Consider the following 21,921-nt stretch of genomic DNA (forward strand, 5'->3'; position numbering starts at 1 on the left):
TTACTTTCAACATCTGTGGTCCTCTTGCTTTCAAGTTTAGTAACATTCCTAACATCTAGGTAACATGCAGCTACTCTTGACTTTAACATACCCTTTGCCTGAATATTTCTAATTTAACTTGTTTGCTAATAGTAGCAAACTAATACAAAAACAGTTAAAAATAAATTGGAATGCTATTGAGTTAGGCCCTGTACATGTACAAAAGATACTCTGGTCTTCATTGAGAAGTAAACACTAATGACAACAAAACTGTCTTCCTTTAAGAGGTTCACATATAGTATAAGGAGCACAGGGAATTAAATAAGTGATCCTAGTTCTCGCAACTATTCTATACTACAAACGCCTTCACATAGAGTTAATACATTCTTCAGTAATTGGAAATCATAGGATTTCTGAATAGAACCAGATAATGTATTATATAGTACTTTTTAACCTGAAGAATTTTAAATGTAAGTATATAATATTGCTATATTTTTACTTAATTGTTCAAAATAAATCAGGTAAGAAAGTCATAGTAGTTGGAATTGTCCTGGAATATAACAACACAACCAAAAACTGAGGTTTCTTGTTGCCTTAGATATTAATGGAGTAAAAACTACTTATGGATGGTTAGAGGGCAGAGGGCAATTAGCTTTTTAGGACTTTTATTACTTTTACCCGTTTGTATAGATTTAGAAACAGGATTAATTCATAAAAGGTAACTTTATTTACTAAATGGGCAGATAGCCATACAGATCTTTTGTTTTTATTTCTTTATTTTTTCTAAAGATTTATTTGAGGTGGGGAGCCGAAGGAGAGAATCTCCAAGCAGACTCCCCACCACACGTGGACCCCAAGAGGGGCTCAGTCCTTTGACCTTTGAGATCATGACCTAGCCGAAACCAAGAGTTGGACACTTAACAAACTGAGCCACCCAGGCGACCCTCCATATCTTTTGTTTTTAAAGTTCAAGTCAGAGGAATTGAACAGAGGAATTTTATATCCCAACTGTGATTTTGAAAGATGATTCTAAATCCTTGTGCTTTAAAAATTCTCTCCTCCATTGTTAATGTATAATGAATTTAATGTCAACCGGTGTATTCAGCATTGGGTCACTGATTATGTCCCACATGATTTGTTTGGTATTATTGAAAGGATTGTATCTCATGGAGTGTTGAATTAGGACTAGAAAGGAATCTGCTGCCAGAGTTACTGTAGGATCATAACTGCTGTCACAGGAATTGGAGGGGAGAAAGTGCATTTGAATTTCAGGTCTTACAAGTTATCACTGGGGCTATTGGTAATGATGAGATTTTTTCTACATTACCTAATGCAATTTTTGTATAAAACATTGTAGTAGGCACAGTAGGTATGTGGAAATGAATAAATCTTGCTTTCAGTGATCTTACAGACAAGTAATACCAAAAAAAGTACTGTAATAGAGGTGTAAATTGTATACTGGAGAGTACCAGAAAGAATCAGCTTTGTGGGGAAGGTAACATTTCAACTGCGCCTTGAAGAACAGATAAAATTCTTTTGAGAGAATGACAAGAATATTTCTAAGTTATGGAAATGAAAGTATATAACATGTCCTAGAAATTGTGAGCATTCCTGTGTGCCTAGACAACAGTGTATGGGATATGATAGAAGATGGATCTATGTCATGCGTGCTTTCAAATGTCACGTGAAAGAGTTGGGACTTCAGTAGTAGGTAATGGGAATTGTTGGAGATTTCTTAGCATTGGCGTACTTAAGTAGGTGAGTCTTTTGAAAAGCTGACTGAGGTAGAGTAAGCGTTGACTTGATGAAGTCAGATTAGGCGGTAGTAATACCTAATTAAAGACAACATTTATTGTTATATGTACCAGACGCTGTGTGTGAAGAGTTTATTTCTCATTTAATCCTCATTATGGGAATGTGAGAAGTAACTGAAATAGTACATACTGGGCATTTAGCACAGGACCTGGCCCAAAGTAATGATGAATCAGTAATGCTGAATCATGGCGATTATACTGTAAACTCAGAGAAAAGTGTTCTTGTCCACCTTTATGTGTGATAACTTTCTATAAGAATATTGTGTTTATTGAAGAAGTAACATAAACCTCTTTTTCTAATACCCCCTGCCTCTTTCTTTTAAGTTAAACTATCCCATTAGTGAATGAATACTTCAGTTGGACAGCTGCGCATTAGTTCACACTGAGTTAGCCTTCTGTTGAAAAAAAGGCGGGGGGGGACCTGGCTTTTTTGTTTTAACAGGACTGAGCATAGAGATAGTCATGCACCTAAACATAAAGGCCATACATAAGATTTAAATCAAAATGTGACTGTAGATCTCTACTGTCAAGCATCCGGAAAAGTGGTAATTGTTGCAGCTTAACTATAACAGTAACAGTTTTAGTATAGATAAATTAGCTTTAAGTTATTTGGAAGTATATATAGTTGGCTAAATACAGGTACTTTCAAATTATTCTACTCTTACTCTCCCATCCATGTATCAGAATGTATTCTGATGGATTGTCTTCAATCCATGTGTCCCTTTACCTAGCTCCCTCTCCAAAATAATTAGCATGTGTTCTTTTTCTTTTTTAATTAGTTAATTTATTTGGGAAGGCAAGAGAGAGCATGAGTGGGGGAAAGGGGCAGAGGGAGATGGAGAAGCAGACTCCCTGATAAGCAGGGAGCCTGAGGTCTCAGGACTTAATTCCAGGACCCTGGCATCATGACCTGAGCCGAAGGGAGACGCTGAACCGACTGAGCCATCAGGCACCCCAGTTAGTGTGTGTTTATCTTTCAGGACCTTTCCTATGCATTCATATAATAATATTTTTTAAAATCTATTTTTATGTCTTTTTTCTAACAACAAAGTGTATTCTTATACATGGATTCTGCATCTTTCTTTTTTCATTCATTAAAGTCTTAAAGGTCTTTCCATTTAATTGTTTGGATGTCTTATTCCACTTAAAAAAAAAAAAAAACCCAAACAGCTGGAGGGTATTCCCTCATATTACTGTATAATGTACTTATTCATGCCTCGATAGAGGTGGTTTTTAGTAGTACACACTAAGGTGCCTGTATGCTCCTCTTGAAATACCTGTGTTTCTAGATTAGACGCTTTAATTTATATAGACAAAGAGCTAGGCCACTCATGCTTTATTATTCGTGACAGATGGATTCAGCCCACCTTACAGCTGACTGCAGTAGCGCTGGGTGGCGACACCACCATTGGGAACCGCTGGCACAAAACACTGATCTGTGTGTCTGTCCATGATTCTCTTCCATTCAGAGGAGCCGTATTAGCAGTTGTCCTCTCTGCTTCACAAGCGAGGAGGATAAAGAGAGGTCATGGATATGTGCTTGTAGAAGTCCAGTATAAATCTGAATTCTACTGGATTGTAATCTTCACAAAAGCAGGAGCTGTATTTTATTCACCTTTAAATAGTTAGAGCGCTTGCCTGGCATATGGTGGGCAGTATTTATAGAGTGGGTCCCACACAGGAAGGTGACCAGAAGGTGGTTCAGGCCTGTAGAATTTTCTTAGATGTATTTTCTACATTATTAGGAATCTGTACAGTTTTCACTGCCACCTTTTCAACCTTACCTTACTTCTCTGCCCCACTCAGCCATAATTCTTCAAATTTATCATGTTCCTTTATGGCCTTTCCCCCAACACAAATAGTTGTCAGGGATACGCCGTAAGACCTTTATTATTCCTAATGACTAAACTGAAGCACAGCATTCTTTGTGATGTTTCGCCTGCCTTTTCCTTAGTTTCTACGTTTTAGGTACTTTTTCCTCTTAACCTTCACTACAGCTTATACACCTGTAAATGGCACAGTGTTTGCTGCTGTCTGAAGGCATGCCCGCCCCTGGGGCATAGCAGGGCCTGGAACTTCAGAGGGAAATCCCCTGTATTGAGATAATGAGAGGCCTGTTGTTTTTGCTGACTTGTGGGATGCAGCACTTTGATGCAGAGGAGGACCCTTCAGATCTTGGGTGGTGTGCCTTGCCCTGCTGCTTCAGCCTCATCTTTCATCACATGGTCTCCCTGTGAGTCTTTCTCCCTGCACCTCAGTGTTAGTCAGCGACTCTGGCTTCCTGAACTCGCCACACTGTTTCACTCCTTTAAATCTTTCCTTAGGTGACTACCTATGCCTGAAATACTCTTTCCCTCTCACCTGCCTGGTGAACACATTTGATCTTCCAAGGCCCGGCTTAGGTATCCCCTTGTTTAATGAATCCTTTCCTTAAATCCTCCCCTTCCCTCAAATCTGACTGGCCCCTCCTTTGTCTCCCCTGTTTACTGCACATTATATCTAACAACTCAGTTATTACATTTATTTATTTAATGTTTATCTTCCCCTACTAAAATGTGAATTTCTTGAACCTAGGCAAATGTGCTGTTATTAATTTTAATATTTTTGGCACCTACTATAGTGTACAGTAGTAGCAGGCACTCAACAAAGTTTGAGTAAGCAATATATAGAGTACATATGAAAAAATATAAAAATAAATTAGAAAATGGGTTATCATAAATAAAAATGTTAGGTAGATATAGTCACTTCTATGTATTTTTACAGTTCAGATATCCTATTAGGAAAGTCTATAGGTTTATGGATAAGTATTTGTCGGATGAGATTTCTGGTTCTTTATTTGATTACATTATACAATTAAAAATATTGAATATTCTCTAAAAGCATTTAAATTGGAGAATTGTGGAATAGATTTATATATAATAAATGTGCTGATGAAAGTTTCCGTACAGTTCTGAAATTATTCTTTTTTGTTTTTTTAAAGATTTTATTTATTTGAGAGAGGCATGGGGGGCTGGGAGAGGAGAGGGGAAAGTAGACTCCCGACTGAGCAGGGAGCCCAGTGCAGGACTTCATCCCAGGACCCTGAGACCATGACCTGAGCCAAATGCAGATGCTTAACCGACTGACCCATGCAGGCACCCCCTGAGATTATTCTTAACCATCTAATAAAAAAATTCATTCACCATAACTATTACAAGACTAATAGCCAACTATACAACAGTTTCACACTATAATATTTGAAAGATGGGCGCATACTAAACAAAATTATTGCATTGTGTTGTATTTTAGAGACTTGATTCAATTTAATACTGTTTTACAAATTTCACCTTTGCTCATTTTGAATTCTCTGTAATTTCTTTTTAAGGTTCTGAGTGCTATTACAGTAATGACATGTTTTATTTAAAAGCTGTTCTTTACAAATAATTTTTTATATAGTTTCTTCATTAGCAGGCATAGCAGTCTCCATTCATCACAGTTGTATTAATTAATTATTAATTAATCAAGTATAGGTGTATAATTTTAAAATTGCCAGTTTAACTTTTTGTTAGTTATTAAAACTTTTTGTTAATAAGAGAGCAATAACACCTACCTATTTAAACTATGAACATAATTAACACACACCCAGGGCTATAACACACACACACACACACACACACACATCTAGTGTGTGGCCAGAAGTCCACTCTGGGGAAAAGTCAGTTGAGGACCATGACATTTGAAGATGGGCAAAGTTATATGAGATGTACCATAAAAACATGGGACCAAGTAAGTGTTTGGAACTGCATGGGGATTAGTTGATGAAACTTCTCATAACTTTCTCTGCATCTTCATATTAAGATGCCATTTTAGATTAATATTTTAACCAGATTGTTATAATCTTCACATGCCATTGAGTTCATTAGTTCATTACAATTGTTTGTGATTGATACAAGATGTTAACTCGTCCTTCCGAGTGCTTTCATTTTCTTTTATCCTCTCTTTTTCCCTCTTACCCATAATAGGAACTTATTGTCATATCATTTATTTATATCATGTTTTCTTTTAAGGACATTTATACACAGGATGGATTATCCAAAAATTACAGTAAAAGGGGGGCACTGTTGGGACGCCTGGGTGGCTCAGTTGGTTAAGCAGCTGCCTTCGGCTCAGGTCATGATCCCAGCGTCCTGGGATCGAGTCCCACATCGGGCTCCTTGCTTGGCAGGGAGCCTGCTTCTCCCTCTGCCTCTGCCTGCCACTCTGTCTGCCTGTGCTCACTCTCGCTTCTCTCTCTATGACAAATAAATAAATAAAATCTTAAAAAAAAAAGGGGGGTGGGCACTGAAACATAACTTTGTGTGTCCCATCTTAAAGCCCTAATGTATTGGAAAAAAAATAGTGAGATACAAATTGGAAAATACATCCAAGGTAGTTAGTTATATAATATGTTTTGATGAATTATAACCATTCTGTCTTAGATTTATTGCGCTTTTCTTGATCCTTAGAAAATGGTAGCACTTACCACAAAACCACAGTACATAAATTGCTAAGTGGCTGACTTGCACATTCCTTTAGAAGAACTTATAACTGGTAAGCCTTTTAACTCTAAGAAATGGCCAACATTCATGGACTTGAGGCAATGTGTTAAATGAAAAAATTGGGAAGTTTTCTTTTTAGGAGGAGGTAGTATGGATCATTACATACTGCAGCCTTTGATGTTTATTTTTTTCCTTTACAAAGTAAATTATTGCAGGGTTATAAAGTTGAGGAATTGATTTTCTGCTAACATAATCCTTTGTTCCTTTCAAGCTTTTAAAAAGCTTGAACATGATAGCTAATTTAAAATTGTAACATTTAGGGGGCACCTGGGTGGCTCAGTGGGTTAAAATTGTAACATTTAGATGACTGATTTGGTATGTTTCCATTACTTTATTTTTGTAAATAACTGTGTAAAGTGATTCAATATTACAACTGTTTCATGCTAAAATTTATGCTGAAGTTGAATTATAATTATCTTGTTTTGAGGCTTCACTGGTGATAGTATTTGAATTTTAGATTTTCTAATTACATAGCTATAGTTACCACATTTTAACTCTTAGGAAAATAACTTGATATTGTAGATTTGGTGGAGGTAGGGTTTGTTTTGCCTTAGTAAAGTTGTAACGTCATGTTCCAAGAATTAAAATTCTAATAATTTGCTGTTAAATTTTTTTTTAATTTTTCATGTTCAGTTAGTGGCATTTGCAAATTCTTTTGAGGTTAAGCAGATGTTAAGTGCACCAACTATTACCTAATTAGAATTTGATGAGATGCTTAGATAATGTATCAGTAAAGTAAAAGGTATTTAAAACAGTGTATGTAATTAGACAGGGAATATATTTCTTTTTTTTTTTAAGGTTTAATTCTGAAATCATACTGAGGCTAAAAGGTTTCAAAGTTGGCTTTAATTTTAAAAATTATAGCCTCTTAAGCAAAATAAGTAATCAGAGAAAGACAATTATCTGATCTCTATGATACAAAGAATTTGAGAGACAGGGTTGGGGGTCGTTGGGGGGGCAGGGAGGGAAAAAATGAAACAAGATGGGGTCGGGAGAAAGACAAACCATAAGAGCCTCTTAATCTAAGGAAACAAACTGAGGGTTGCTGGGGGGTGGGAAGGGATAGTGTGGCTGGGTTATGGACATTGGGGAGGGTATGTGCTATGGTGAGTGCTGTGAATTGTGTAAGACTGATGATTCACAGACCTGTACCCCTGAAACAAATAATACATTATATGTTAATAAAATTAAAAATTTATAGCATTTATAGCAATTATATATATACATATAATACATATACATATATATAAACATATAGCAATTAAAGCATTTTTCAGCTATTCTTCCTGCATATCAATGCTTCTTTCTCTGATGAGGATACTCTTTAAGAATAACTCACTGCACGGTCTGATAATGTCAGCCAATACACAGAAGACACATAAATTGTAACTAGTTATGAGAAACTACTAACATGATTTTGACAACAAAGAGATAAGTTGAAACATTCTGTCTTCCTAGTAGACACCCTGGGGAAGTTAGTAGTTGCTGACGTCAGAGGGGCTTTGCAGCACAGATAGTTCCGTCAAAATATAACATAAGTGTTTCTGAAAATCACGGTGCTATGCAAATCATGAAAAAAAGAAAAGGCACAGGGCTTATGGAAAAAGCGGAATTTGGGATGAAACACTCAAAAACTTTATCAGAGAACACTAAAAAAAAAGATAGGAACCTTAAAAAATGACAGTATAGTTTTACACATGTTAAATGATTAAGACATATATACTCATACACAATATACAAGCAAATATTGTACTTTGAAAAAGTTCTGAAGTTTGCTTGTGGAAATGAGCATAGATGCGGCAGCTTGTTAATGAAGTGGTCCAAGTGGCTTGGGCCTCTGCTTTCGGCTTGGGTCGTGATCTCGGGGTCCTGGAATCGAGCCCCGCATCGGGCTCTCTGCTCAGCGGGGAGCCTGCTTCCCCCTCTCTCTCTGCCTGCCTCTCTGCCTACTTGTGATCTTTCTCTCTGTCAAATAAATAAAATCTTTTTAAAAAGGGGAGGGGGGTTCTGAAAACAGAAGGAAAGTTGTAACACAAGATGTGGAAAGGTGGGACCATGCACAGATATGGTGAACTGAGGTGGCTAGCAGATGTTTGAGGTATGTTCCTATTTATATTTTGTGTATTCACACAACTTGTTTCAGCTGAGTGGTTTTGTGTTCAGCTAGTGTTTCTTGCTGGCAGAATCATAGCAAAATTCACTTAATGCTCAAATTGTTCCCTGTTGTGTCAGTTGCATTAGAACAAACTTACAGTTTCAAAACAAGTACTCTAGCAGCACTGACTTAACAGCTGAGGGTAAGGGAAACACTTGTTTGGGTAGATCTCTATCTTTTTATAGTAGTCTTCAAAATCTAGGCATTTTCTGATGCATGGAAATTTACTGGAGCTAATATTTACTGAGCATCTAATATTTGGCATACTCTGTTTAAGTATTTAGGATACAGCAGTGAACAAGATAGTCTTTACACTTTGGGACTAAGAGGACTTGCGTAAAGAATTTTGTTTGTCATCAAGGGTTGGTTTTATGAAATAAAATCAGATAGATGGAAGAGAAGTCTAACAAAGGAGTATACTGGGCAACAGGCTTTTCTCTAACCTTTTAAATTACATACTTTCACAAGATAATTTCCTAGGATCCTGTCCCACTCAAGATTCCATTGTTTACAGAAAAAAAAAAAATCTCTCGAGGTTATTAGCCAGAATTAAATTTGGGGGTGGTGGGACACTAGGGTGGTTCATTCGCTTAAGCGTCTGGCTTCAGCACAGATCATGATCCCAGGGTCCTGGGATCAAGTCCCATGTCGGGCTCTTGGCTCAGTGGGGAGTCTGCTTCTCCCTCTGCCTGCTGCTCCCCCTGCTTGTACTCTCTCTCTCTCTCTCTGAGAAATTTATTTATTTATTTATTTATTTAATTTTGAGATGGTATATATGTTAAAATGGGAAGACTTCACCTTCTGGTCCATAAGCTAAAGGAGAATATATTTCATTCTGTTTCTTTTTGATATTCAACTTGAAGTGTATTTTCCTTTGTTAGAATAATTACGTGTATTCCAACAAAAATCATGTAAGAATGGGGCAAAGATAAAATATGTATATAGTTTTACATAATAATATTAAAACTTCATAGTGTTATTGTATCTCAAGGAAGGTCTTCTGTAATAATGGCCTTTCTCATCTTCTCCTGTAACTACTCCCCACCCCAAACTCCTGCTTCATAACCCCCTCCTCTCTTCTGTCCCTCCTTTTTTCTAGCCAGACAGATGACTGATTCACTGTCTCCAGAATCTGCCTCTTACTTGGTCGTCTTGCCTCATACTTAAACCTTTATTTTTAATGTTAGTTTAAGTTTAGTTATCATTACAGTTGCATTGGTTTCAGGTGTACAATGTAGTAATTGAGTAGTTCTGTACATTACTCAGTGCTCGTCAGTGCACTCGCTCCCTTCACCTGTTTCACCCCACCCCAGCCACTGCCCTTCGGGTAATTACCAGTTTGTTCTGTATCGTAAGTCTGTTTTTTGGTTTCTCTCCTTTTTTTTCTTTGTTCTTTGTTTCTTAATGAACACATACGAGAGAAATCATTTGGTGTTTGTCTTTCTCTGACTGACTTATTTCACTTAGTATTTTACCCTCCAGATCCGTCCATGTTGTTGCCAATGGCAAGATTTCATTCTTTTTTATTTTCTTAAACTTGCTAAGTACCCATGATTCAGAGCCTCCCAGTCTCTCTCCCTCAGCCCAGAGCGCCCTTTAAACACATACAGCACAGTTTATACCACTCATCTGGCCCTCACGGATGGCCTGGGACTGACTGACTGCTTTCGCAGGGATCTTTTCCCGAGTTTCCTCGTTACTTGGGTTATTTGTCCATATACGTGGAAAGCAAAGACTACAGAATTTCAGTCAGCTGTCTCTGTACTCTACAGCTAGGGTAGCCTGCAGCCCTGTTTTCTGCTAAGGTTTTGCTCCTTTGTACTTTGTGGGAATTCATGGTATTTAGAATAAATAATATTACTACCAGTGTATATGTTTTGCTACAGGGCGGGCAGGTGCAATGCAATTCACTTTTACTATGTTATCACTAATCCTTGAAATTCCTTGAGCTCTTCTCTCCATTTTACAACGAATGATAGTATTAGTGACTTGCACTTACATAAGCTACCTTATTTACTTGTGTACTTACTCTGTGCTCTTTTTAATTATTTTATATGTATTACTCATTTAATTTCATAATAATATATGAGATAGCTAGCCCATCATCACCATTTTATAGATGAGGAGACTGAGGCACAGAGAAGTTAAATGATTTGCCCAAGAAGATACTGCAAGTAAGAGGCAGAGTCAATTTCATAAGTAAGTGAGAAAAATTATAGAATCCTGGAATTTATACTTAAGCAGCCGCCACTCTGTGTCAAATACTGTACACTTTATATACATTATCTCATTTATTTATCTCATTAAATGAGACAATGCCCACTAATACAGAATTGAGGTTGAAATATTTAGCAGTGTTATCTCTGCTTTTAACCATTAACATGCTCTTTCACCAGAAAACTTTAGAAACAAATGGCTAAAGTGTAGAATGCTGTTTCTTGAAATTCTGTTCTTTGGGAAATTTTTAAGCCTATCTCAGAGTGGCATTTAATTTATTCACTGATTTCTTTTTTTGGTAAGACTATAATAGTAAAAGCCAATGCTTTGATTGTCAAGCTCAAATTATACAAGGTACATAACTAGTTACTCTTTTTATTTTAAAAGTTGGATCTTGTCATTTGTTCCTTTCATTTTAAAAGTTTGCTCCATCATTTACTTTGTATGGTACCTCCTGATCAGCAGCAGTCTTTGATATACTTTTACATATCTCCATAGTCATTGTTTAGGGTTTTGTGTTGTTTTTTTTTTTATCTTGGCAGTATGCTTGCGAAAGTAACATGTCTCATCTAAATCTGTAACTTCAGTAGAATGGTAGTGTCTCCCCTTCACCCCACTTCACCCATTTCACGTCCCTTTTCCTCATGTCCTGTGGAGTGAGAATTGCAAAGGCTTTGTTCATTGTACTTGATGGAAAACTAGCTTTTGATCACATATGATTAATATTCTACAGTTTTTTAATTAAGAACACTCAAACTTTTCTTCCCCAAATGCTAGTATAGGAAAGCACCTTGGAGATAGATCTCATTCCCCATAACAGACCAAGTGGCTAGGCTAACAGTATTTACAAAAAAAAAAAAAAAAAAGTAATATAAGCACTGAATACAGGTTTAAGCAAAAATTGTGAAATGAGTAATTGGGCCGATGGGCATAGGAGTTGAGAAGCATGGTGTATGTGTGTATTCGGGAACTGAATTACAAAGCTAAATCTTCATTTTCTGCAGTAGGAAATCCATAGATAATGTGTGAAATTGGAAAAATCAAGAAATAACCCCATAATCACTTTGTGTAGGAATGTGGAGAAAAAGCCCAGTGTTGACAGTGGTTTTCTATAGAATAGAATAAGACTAGGAAGGCATGAGGTGGGAAGTTGCTGGTTTCCCTGGTAAGTTTGGTAGTTCTCTTTTGGCTCTTAAACTGTGTAAATGTTTTTGTTTTTACAACTTTATTTAAATTTTTCAATATAAGATAGGTCATGTTAAAATATTTCCTGGACAAATAACTAGTAAGATTTTTTAAAATCATTTTTTTGTATGTACCATTCAGGTTTTTATGCTGGAAGGAATTTTGGCCTTTAAGGAAAAATTAATAATGACTGTATAATGTTTTATACATAATATAACCAAGAATCTTTTTCTTCAGGTGTTCTTAAGTTATATGTTAGGATTATCTACACTCAGGTTTTAATTAATGCCAGCACCGGAGATCCCTCTCTCGTGTTTCTCTGTAGCCCAGACCTGCTCTCTGAGCCCTAGACCCATCGATCTCTACTTGTTCTGTGATATATCTCTTTGGGTATTTTAAGGTGCCCGAGACTTAACATGTTCAACACCAAACCTGTAATCTACCCTTTGTTTTCTTGGTCCTCTTCTATCATTCATAGATCAGAAACTGACCTTGACACCTACTTCTTCACCCCAATGTTTAATTCATCAACAAGTTCTATTAATTTTATTTCCTAAATATCCCTTCAGTTTTTCCTTCTCAGCCTCCACTGCTGTTTCTGCAGGGACAACCTATTAGCATTTCCTGGCTAGCCTCCTGCAGTGGTTTGCCAATGGGGCTTCTATATTTTGCCCTTTTCTCTATACTATAGCCATTCTTCATACATACATGATTTCTTGATCAGGTCTCCCTCCCTGTCTCTGAGCTTAAATCTTCAGTGGCTTCCCATTACTCTGAAGATAAGACTTCCAAATTTTAATGGCTTCTAAGGCACATCAGGACTAGGGCCCCACATTTTTCTTGCTCTCCGCTCTCTACAGTTTTTCCTCATGTACATTGCTCCTTTCCAGTATCTTTCTGAATATGAAAGAGGTGGAACAAATATGGTAGCAACAAGCTAGACTGATAACAGGAGGCAGATAGAAGGTAAAATAGTGCACCAGTTCAAATAACTATCTGAATTATAAACCTGTGTCTGTGTGCCTCTAATCCAGGAATTCCTTTGACCTGGAGAGCAAGGGCACAGACTAGTACTTGTATCTTCAGCACAGAATCTGCTGCATTCTGGGCACTCCTTAAGTGTAATTAAGATAATTAGAGAATGATTGTCCAGTTTTAAACATTCTTTGTATCTCATTGCCTCATAAATGCCCAAATTTTGATCAGATCTGTAAGTCCATTTGCTTCTCTCTTTGTTGTTTTTTTAATTGGGGACCATGGTCTCTTCTTGTGGGTACAGTTAAAAAGTTAGCCATGCTGCCTACTCTTAGAGTCCTGGAAAAAATCACCGTGACAAGTGATGGTGAATGTGAAGACTTGCTAACTATCATGACTTGAGGTGTCGGTGAGCCCTGTTCTCATACTTGGCTCTCTGCACGCTCGTGATAATAATTGAGGGGTCAGAAATAAATTGTTCACATATTCTTTAAGAAAGGAAAGAATAAGGCACATTTTATAAGGCTTTCCAGTATATTTACTGTTAGATTCTGTAGTATTGTATATTTTCTGTTACAATTTAGAATCCTTAAGAAATTAATCCTCCTAGATCATTTGAGGTGGTGAGAGTTTGGTGCCAAATCTTTGCACCTGATGCTAGAAACATTTCTAGAAAGTATGGTTTCTTTATTTTCTCAAAAGAGCAGTCATGTTGCATCTTAACCATGGAAAATATATTTCCATTTATTGTTAGAAATAATTTTCCAGATTAAGTTATATTGCATGGCTTTCCTTTTAAAATTAAATACCACCTATTGTTTGTTTCCGAAATGAATTTAGTTGTTAAATTTATTTACTCACCACAAAGGCTACATTAAAAACAGTTACCTTGCCTTGTCCTTAAAGTTTACTCTTGCTGGATATAGAATGTGGGTTGGTGTTTTTTCTTTCAGCACTTACATGACGTCATTTGACTGTCTCCTGGCCTCCAAGTTTCTGATGACAAGTTGACATGACCGGAATTATTCTTCCCCTCTGTCATTTCTTTTGCCGCTTTCAACATTTTTCCTTGATTTTCAGCAATTGGACAGTTATGCCTTTGTGTGGTTTTCCTGGGCTTTTCCTGTTTAAGGTTTGAGTCTAACCTGTTCAGGCTTTGATATTCTTGAGTAGGATCTTCTTTTTGTTTGTTTTTGTGTTGTTGTTGTTGATTCAAACAGGCTCTGGTCAGTTTTATAAAACATTTTGCATTATTTACTTTTCACCGGTGTGTTCTAACATGCTTCTAGTGATATCAGAATCACCTGGATCAGTGGTAACCAGTCCATACTCGGCAAAATTTTCCAAATGCTAGGCCCAATACAGTACTATTTCCACAGTTTTTGGCCTGTGTGGCATAATACTGTTTCAGATTTCCTCAAAGCTGGGCAGTTGTTGGAGAGGGTGACCAGTTTTGCTTGGCCTTGTCTGATCATCTTTACAGGCTACTCCTGCCCCCGCAAGCACTTTCCACTTTTCAGGAGGAGTTAGAGCCTAGTGTTGATCTGGAGCCTAGAATTGATTGACTCCAGCAACTTTTTTTGTTGTCTTTGTAGCCACCATCTTCTGCCTTATGTGTGGGATGACCCCCCCCCCCCCAACCAAAAGCAGCCACCAGGGTGTCTGGGGAGGTGATTAAGATCTTCCTGATCTGTAAGTTTATATCTTTTACTAACTTGGGGAAATTTTTAGCCAGTATCTCTTCAAATAGTTCTTTTCTACCCCATTATCTCTCCGCTATCCTTCTGGATGTCCAGTTACAGGTACCTTACACTTTGTGATGTTTTCCCATAGGTCCCCGAGATTCTCTTCCTCCCCTCACCCACCCTACCGCCAGTCTTTTTTTTTTTTTCCACCATCCAGTTTGGAACAATTTCTTTTGCTTTGTCTTGAAGTTCACTGACTATTCTGTCATTTCCAGTATGTGGTTAAATCCATCCAGTGAATTTTTTATCTCAGACATTTTTTTTTTTCACTTGTTGAATTTGAATTTGGTTCTCTCTCTCTCTTTTTTTTTTTTTTAAATATAGTTTCTGGTTTGGGGGTTATGTGGTTTTTTTTTGTTTGTTTTGTTTTTTTTCTTTAACTGAGATCCAAGCATATTTGCCGTCTTATCTTTAAGCATAGTTAGAGCAGCTGCTTTAGAATCCTTATGCACTAATAATTCTAGTGTCTGGGTTGTCTTGGGCTTGGTCTCCCTGGGTTGCCTACTTTCTTAAGTATGGGTCAGTTTTTCCTGTTCTTTACGTGTATTTATGAAAATGACGTATAAAGATGCTAGATTCTATTGTGTTCGTCCAGTTGTGAGTATTGATGTTTGGTTGGTTTCCTTGCTTGCTTGCTTGCTTGCATTAGTAGGCAGTTAACGTTGCTGAACTCCCAGCTAGAGACTCTGAAATCTCAGTTATTTTAGCTTTGGCCGGGCTGCTTGGAATCCCACATGTGTGTAGTTTGTGGATCAGAGATGTGTGCAGAATTTATACACAGGATTGGGTGCTCCTCTCTTTCTGTGATTTACTTACTAGGTTTTCAGCTGTTGTGGTTATGCCAGAGTCTATCCTTTGGTTCATTAAACAAGTAGGCCTGTAGGTTTTCTGTCTAGGTTTCAGCTACCCAAACCAGCTGGGACCTGTTCTCTGGCTCAATTCCTTTAAAAAAGGGAAAATCACCCCATGCTGTTACCTTCTAAATACTGACTCCCTTCTCCCCACCATCCCTCTATTGTTATTGATGCTTTCTGCCTTCAAGTAGTTGTTTTTATATTTTGTTTAGTGTTTATAGTTGTTTATGAAAGAGTTGATCTAGTATGAGCTACCCGGCCATTACAGGAAGTGGAATCACTAAAATACAGTTGTACATTTGAACAATTTTCCTGTTTGTGCACTTGATGGTTTTTATAAGAAAAGCAGGTGTGATTAAGAGTTTTTCAAAGAATCTTGGAAATGTATATTTTAATAATGGAATCAGTCAAAAGTTATATTCGTGATTCATCCTCCTTTAATAAAGGTGGTCTAACTCAATTAGAATAAAAATTTATTTGCCTCTCCTCAAATTGTGTAAAAATTTCCAAATCTAGATCATTTTTTTTTAAAGATTTTATTTATTTATTTGACAGAGAGAAATCACAAGTAAGCAGAGAGGCAGGCAGAGAGAGAAGAGGAAGCAGGCTCCCTGCTGAGCAGAAAGCCCGATGTGGGGCTCGAACCCAGGACCTGCGATCATGACCTGAGCCGAAGGCAGCAGCTTAACCCACTGAGCCACCCAGGCGCCCCCAAATCTAGATCATTTTAAATGTGTTTTAGAAATAAAATAATACGAAGAAACTATACAGTAAAACCTTCCTTTCATCCAACAAATGTTGCATTTGATCTGCATCCTGAGGATGTAGCAGTGAACTTCAAAGTTCTTGATCCTGTGGAGTTAACGTTGTGGGAACAGATAGGTAATGAATAAATACATATCAGGTATTGACAAATGCTATGAAGAAAAGCAGGGTGTGAGGATGTGATGGGGCGGGGGAGGGGGAGACAATTGTGGCATTATTTTGGAGAGGTGGGTCAAAGAAACTGTTTCTGAGAAAGTGACATTTGGTCAGAGATGGTAATGAAGTAGGAGAGGGACCTGCTAGTGTCTGAGGGCAAAATGTTCCAGGTAGAGGGTGCAGCAAGTACAAAAATCCTGAGGGAAGAAAGAATGGCTTTTTTTGAGAACTAACCCAAATTGAGGGAACTGGGAGATTGATAGAAGTGAAGTCTGAGTGGTAGGAGTTAGCCGGGGGCCTTGTGTTGGAGGATCTCAGGCAAGGGATTTTGCCCTGATTTACTTTTCACAGAGATCACTTCGCTCAATAGAGTAAGGGGCAGGGGTGGAGCAGAAAGTGAAGGCAGGGAGGAAACCAGTTAAGGGACCTTTGCTGTGGCGGTCTAGGCGGTCTAGGTGACTTATAGGGGTGGCTCAGACGAGAGCAGTAACAGGTTAGGGAAAGTGGTCTGATTCGAAATACTGTTTACAGATAAAACCAACAAGACCTGATGCTGGATTAGATATGGGATGTGAAAGAAGGATCACCTGGATATATGATGGCACCATTTATTGGGATGAAGAAGACTGTGGAGGGATTGGTTGGATGGGGAGAGTTAAGAGTTTAATTTTGGGCATACTCAGTTAAAGTGAGTTTTAGATGTCCAGTAGGAGACATGAGGCAGGTAACTAACTGGCTATATTAGTGTGGAACTCAAGGGAGAGCAAAAATAAATAAATTTATTTATTTATTAAATCAGAAATAAATTTGCAAAGCCTCTGTGTAAAGCAGTATATTTGGATGATATTACCCTGCAGAGGAATATCAGTATCGTTGAAAAGAAACCCTAGATCTGAATTCCATTATCCACCAACATTAGATGTCCAGAAAAGGAAGAAGATCTGACAAAACTGAGAAGGAGCTGCCAGTGGGTAGGACAAACACCAGAAGAGTATAAATCTCGGAAGCCAAGTAGAGCCCTTGTTTAAAGAGGGATTGGACAGGGATTGGTTGACTGAGGACTGAGGACTGCTCCTTCGGTCTGAAGGTCTGACAGCTGAAGTTCTCCCCCAGCTTTGATAAGAATAGTTTCGGTGGCGAAAAACTGGGAAAGCCTGTTTGGGGTAGGTTTCAAAGAGATTAGAAGGGAGGAAAGAAAGATACACGTATAAACAGCCCTTTCAAGTAGTTTTCGCCCTGGAGAAGGAGGGGGCAGAGAAATGAGCTGATAGCTGAAGGGAAGTCCAGGATGGCCTTTTCAGGTTGAGCAGTACTGTTAATCACACTTTAATTTACTTTTAAGTATCATTTACTAATTTTCAGTCTCTTTTCTTCTGTAACCCACTATAGCTTTTACCTATGAAAAGTCACATAGACAAAAGAATTAAGGAATTTAATTAAATAATAAAAAGCTGAAAGGCTTTTTACTATGTATATCTAAATGAGCTTATATTCTATTGAGGACTCAGGAGTTCTTCCTTAACTAAATTTAATAAAAAATGCTTTAATATCTACTGTTCCACTGAACACTGAACACCTACACAGTGCTAGCTACGCAAAAAGGGACAAAAGAGACCTGACTCTTATATTTGTGGGGTTTACGGGTCTGTATTTTTTTTAAGCTTATGTTAAAATTAAAAGAGAAATACTACAGATAAGAAATCTGTTTTAGAGAGATGGTCTTGTTTGTTAAGTTTATCATAAACTGAAATGATTAAGAAACTAGCATGATAGTCAGATATTTTAATATGTTATTTAGGTTAAATATACTTACATACTCTTTATATCCCAAAGAGTTTTTCAAGATTAAACATGATTTGCATTAAGAATAAAAACAAGGTAGGTAGGTCTCAGCTTTGGCCACACATGAGAATTACTTGGGGAAGTTTTAAAAATCCCTATGCCCAGGCTACTCCCCAGCCAGTTAAATCAGGACCTTTGGGGTTGAGGCTCAAGCATTAGTATTTTTTAAATACCAATTTATTAGAAACGGAGTAAAATGCTGCTAACTCATTGCACATTTAAGGATTAAATATATCTGAAAATTAAGATATCAAATATAGTGGGTTATAGATCATTTTTAGACAAAGCATGCAAAGTCGTTTGTAGAACCAGACTTTATCAGGATCCAAACTTTAAAAATAATAGGTAGAGTAAATAAGATTATGCACCTCAGGCTGTCCTCAGATTATTAAGAAAAATGTTAGGGAAGTTATTCATTTTCCCCTTTTAGAAGAATGAGGGAAGACATCCTTGACAATAGTTTCTTAAAAGCTTTTGGAACAGCCATTATAAAGCATACAAATAGATAGGAATTAGTCTAAAAGTTTGCCAGCAAGAGTTACAAATTGAAAAGACAACAACTGTATGGAAAGCATTATAGGACTTAATAATATTTTGATAACTTATATTAAATGTTCGGTACTAAAGCACGTACCCTATGTATCGAAATTTTAAATCCACAACAATATTCATTCTCTAATCAGTTGTCATTAAAATTTTTTTTCTTTCTTTCACAGAAAATGCTTGGACAGAAGAGATGAGTACTATTTCCACTAAGGCCTAGAATTGCCTACTGTACAAATAGTCCTGATCAGGCAATATACGAATGGCCCAAGGAAGCCACCAAATTGATTTTCAGGTTTTAAATGACCTGCGACAAAAATTCCCTGAAGTACCTGAAGTTGTTGTATCCAGGTGCATGTTACAGGTCAGTGTGCATTGATTTCTGAACTCATTCATACAAACCTGGGTGGTGGTTTTTTTCACGTTGGAAGAAAGCTCTTACCTCTTGTTGGCATTAGTGTGCTGTGATGAAAAGAAACGTACTTTGGTGTCTGATCGTCAGGTGGTCTTTAATAGGTGTTTCAGCTCTGGCATACAGATGATACCTACCTTGTAAAGTAGGCGTGAGGACTAAACGGGAGCCCGGTAGAAAGCGTCCGTATGTGGTCCGTACTTACTGTGAGCTTGCTTCACTCCCCCACCGCACCCGCCTGTTTTGGCAAAATGTTTTTAATTCCACATCTCTATATAAAAGTGAGAAAGTCATTAAATAAGGAGTCAGGAAACATGGGTTCTAATCTCAGATGAGCACCCCAAGCCAATCTTGTAAGTAATATGCCTTCTTTATCCTCTAGTTTGCTTGTCTGTAAAGCAAAGGAATTGGACTTCAACAATGCCTTAGGTCAAAAATATATAAAAACAAAACATGTTTTTATATATTTTTCATTTGAACTGTAGGTTTTCCAATTAATATCACTAACCATCTAATAAATTTTTACATTTTTCTTGTATGCACAATTTTAGAAATCCATAATTCTAAATAATTAGTGATAGTTGTGTCTTCTCATTTGATAAACTAGAAATCTTTCAGCTTGTTAAAAATAGAGCTATAAAAAATAATTTTGGCTCAGATGTATTTACTTGACAAATTATTTTTAAAGTTTGAAGTTGCATGAAATTCTTAAAGGCTCAACATCTGTATTTGATGCCAAGTGACTACATTTTGTTCATACCCTCATCAGCTTTTATCTGTACATTTAATGACTTGCCTTTAGTCTGATCCGGTTTTGGTCTCTCCAGTCCATCCACCTCACTTCTGACAAAGTGTCTTCCTGAATGCAGGTTTTGTCATGTATTTACCTGCTTAAAAACCTCATGATTGTTTCCCACACCCTTCAGAATAAAGTTCATATGTCATGACTAGGGTGTACTAGGTCCGTGATCTGGAATCCTGCCTTTTGCTGCAGCCTGCTGTCTTGCCTCGTCCTTCCTCTTCACAGCCCATGCTGCAGACGTCTTCAACTGATTGGAATTCTCTGAACACGCCTGGCTTTTTCTATAGTACAGTGTTTAAGAGCATATGTTTTGAGTTAATAATACTGTATTGTGTCCTTGAAATTCACAAAAAGTGGATCTTAAGTGTTCTCGCCATCACTGAAAAAACACAAGGGGGTGGGGGAAGACTGAAGTGGTGGGTGCTTTGAGTAACTTGATTGTGGTGATCATTTCACAATGTATAAGTATATTAAATCATAATATTGTATTTACTTGTAAAAGAAAATCACATGTACAGCCTAAATATATACCATTTTTATTTTTCAATCATACCTTAGTAAAATTGGGGAGAAATAAATAAGTAAAAATAAAATTTAAAAGTAAGTAGTAAATAAATAGTGTATGTTTTGGTGATAAGCAGACTTGTGTTCAAGTTTTAACAGTTACTAACAGTAATTTAATTAACCTCGCTAAACCTCATTTTTCTCACCTGTGTAGTGGGAATAAAAAACTCCACAGTCAATTAATTATGATGATGCAGGTAAAACAACTGGTAGGATAACCTGATTCATGAGTGCTCGATAAATGTTAGCAGCCATTACTAGTAATAATAATAGTAGTAGAAGACCTATAATAAATATTTGGTGAATGAATCAGTAGTCCACATTAGTTGATATAGTATGTAAAAGGAAAAAATGAAAAGTCGGGGGAAAAAAAGTAGTAAGAGTAGAGTCAGAAGTTAAAGTATGCAGAGGAGCAGAGATGGTGCGGGAGGAGGGTCGGGGGAAGAGGTGTTTCCCTGTAGAACCCAGGTACCTCTTTCGAACTTTTCTAACTTTTTATGTTATAATAAAATAACATCATACCGAGAGAGTTCAGTGAGTCATTGAAAAATAGAAAAATAATATAGGTTCTTCAATAAAATGTTATAAGACTTGATACGAAAGAACTGTCCAGAACACTTTCCCAGTAGTACAGCTGTAGAGATTTTGAAGAACCTTAACTGGGAGCATTTTGTAGAATTATTGAAAATATTTTCAAAAAAATAAAGAATGCTACAGTATGGTTTTTAGGGTGTATTAAAACAGAATGCAGGATAGTATGTATAAAGGAGGATGGGGTGTGCCTGGGTGACTCAGTCAGTTAAGGGTCTACGTTCGCCTCAGGTCCCGATCTCAAGGTCCTGGGATCAAGTCTCACGAGGGGCTCCGTGCTCAGTGAGGAGTCTGCTTCTCCCTCTCCCTCTGCACAGCCCCTCGCGTATGCACACGCACACAGGCTCTCTCTTTCTCTTTGAAATAAAATCTTTTAAAAATAAAAATAAATGAGGATAGGGGAATATATAAACATATGTATATTTGCCCTTGTTTCCATAAAGAAATACCGGAAGGATTAAAAACAGAATAAAAGAGCAAGAGGGAACAGGCCAGATGGGGATGGAAGTAGAAGTGAGACATCTCAACATATATCTTTCTCTATTGTTTTGATCTGTATACATGAATTACCTGCTTTTTTAAATGTAATAAGTAAGCATGTATCCAATTTTACCAAAAAAAGAAAAGAAATGATTTTTAATTTCTTTTGGTCACCCGGTAATAACACTTTTACCGTGTTTAGCTGGTTTTACAAGGACAAACTTCCTTAGGGCATGCTTCCCAGTATCTAGTGATAACCAAAATG

General features: G+C 37.2%; 1 protein-coding gene across 3 annotated transcripts in view; it reads left to right on the forward strand.

The window, feature by feature from the left end:
• Positions 1-21,921, forward strand: part of TAB2 (TGF-beta activated kinase 1 (MAP3K7) binding protein 2) — a 91,673-nt gene that overhangs the window by 25,629 nt on the left and 44,123 nt on the right. For 2 of the 3 annotated variants that reach the window (XM_047732389.1, XM_047732387.1), the window contains one exon: positions 18,981-19,171. In XM_047732389.1, the coding sequence (XP_047588345.1) occupies positions 19,070-19,171 (102 nt within the window). In that variant the 5' untranslated portion in view covers positions 18,981-19,069. Of the gene's footprint in view, positions 1-16,205; positions 16,384-18,980; positions 19,172-21,921 lie in introns of those variants that run through there. The other variant, XM_047732390.1, reaches the window with a different exon arrangement.

The sequence above is a fragment of the Lutra lutra genome, chromosome 6 (assembly GCF_902655055.1).
Source record: "Lutra lutra chromosome 6, mLutLut1.2, whole genome shotgun sequence".
Classification (NCBI taxonomy): domain Eukaryota; kingdom Metazoa; phylum Chordata; class Mammalia; order Carnivora; family Mustelidae; genus Lutra; species Lutra lutra.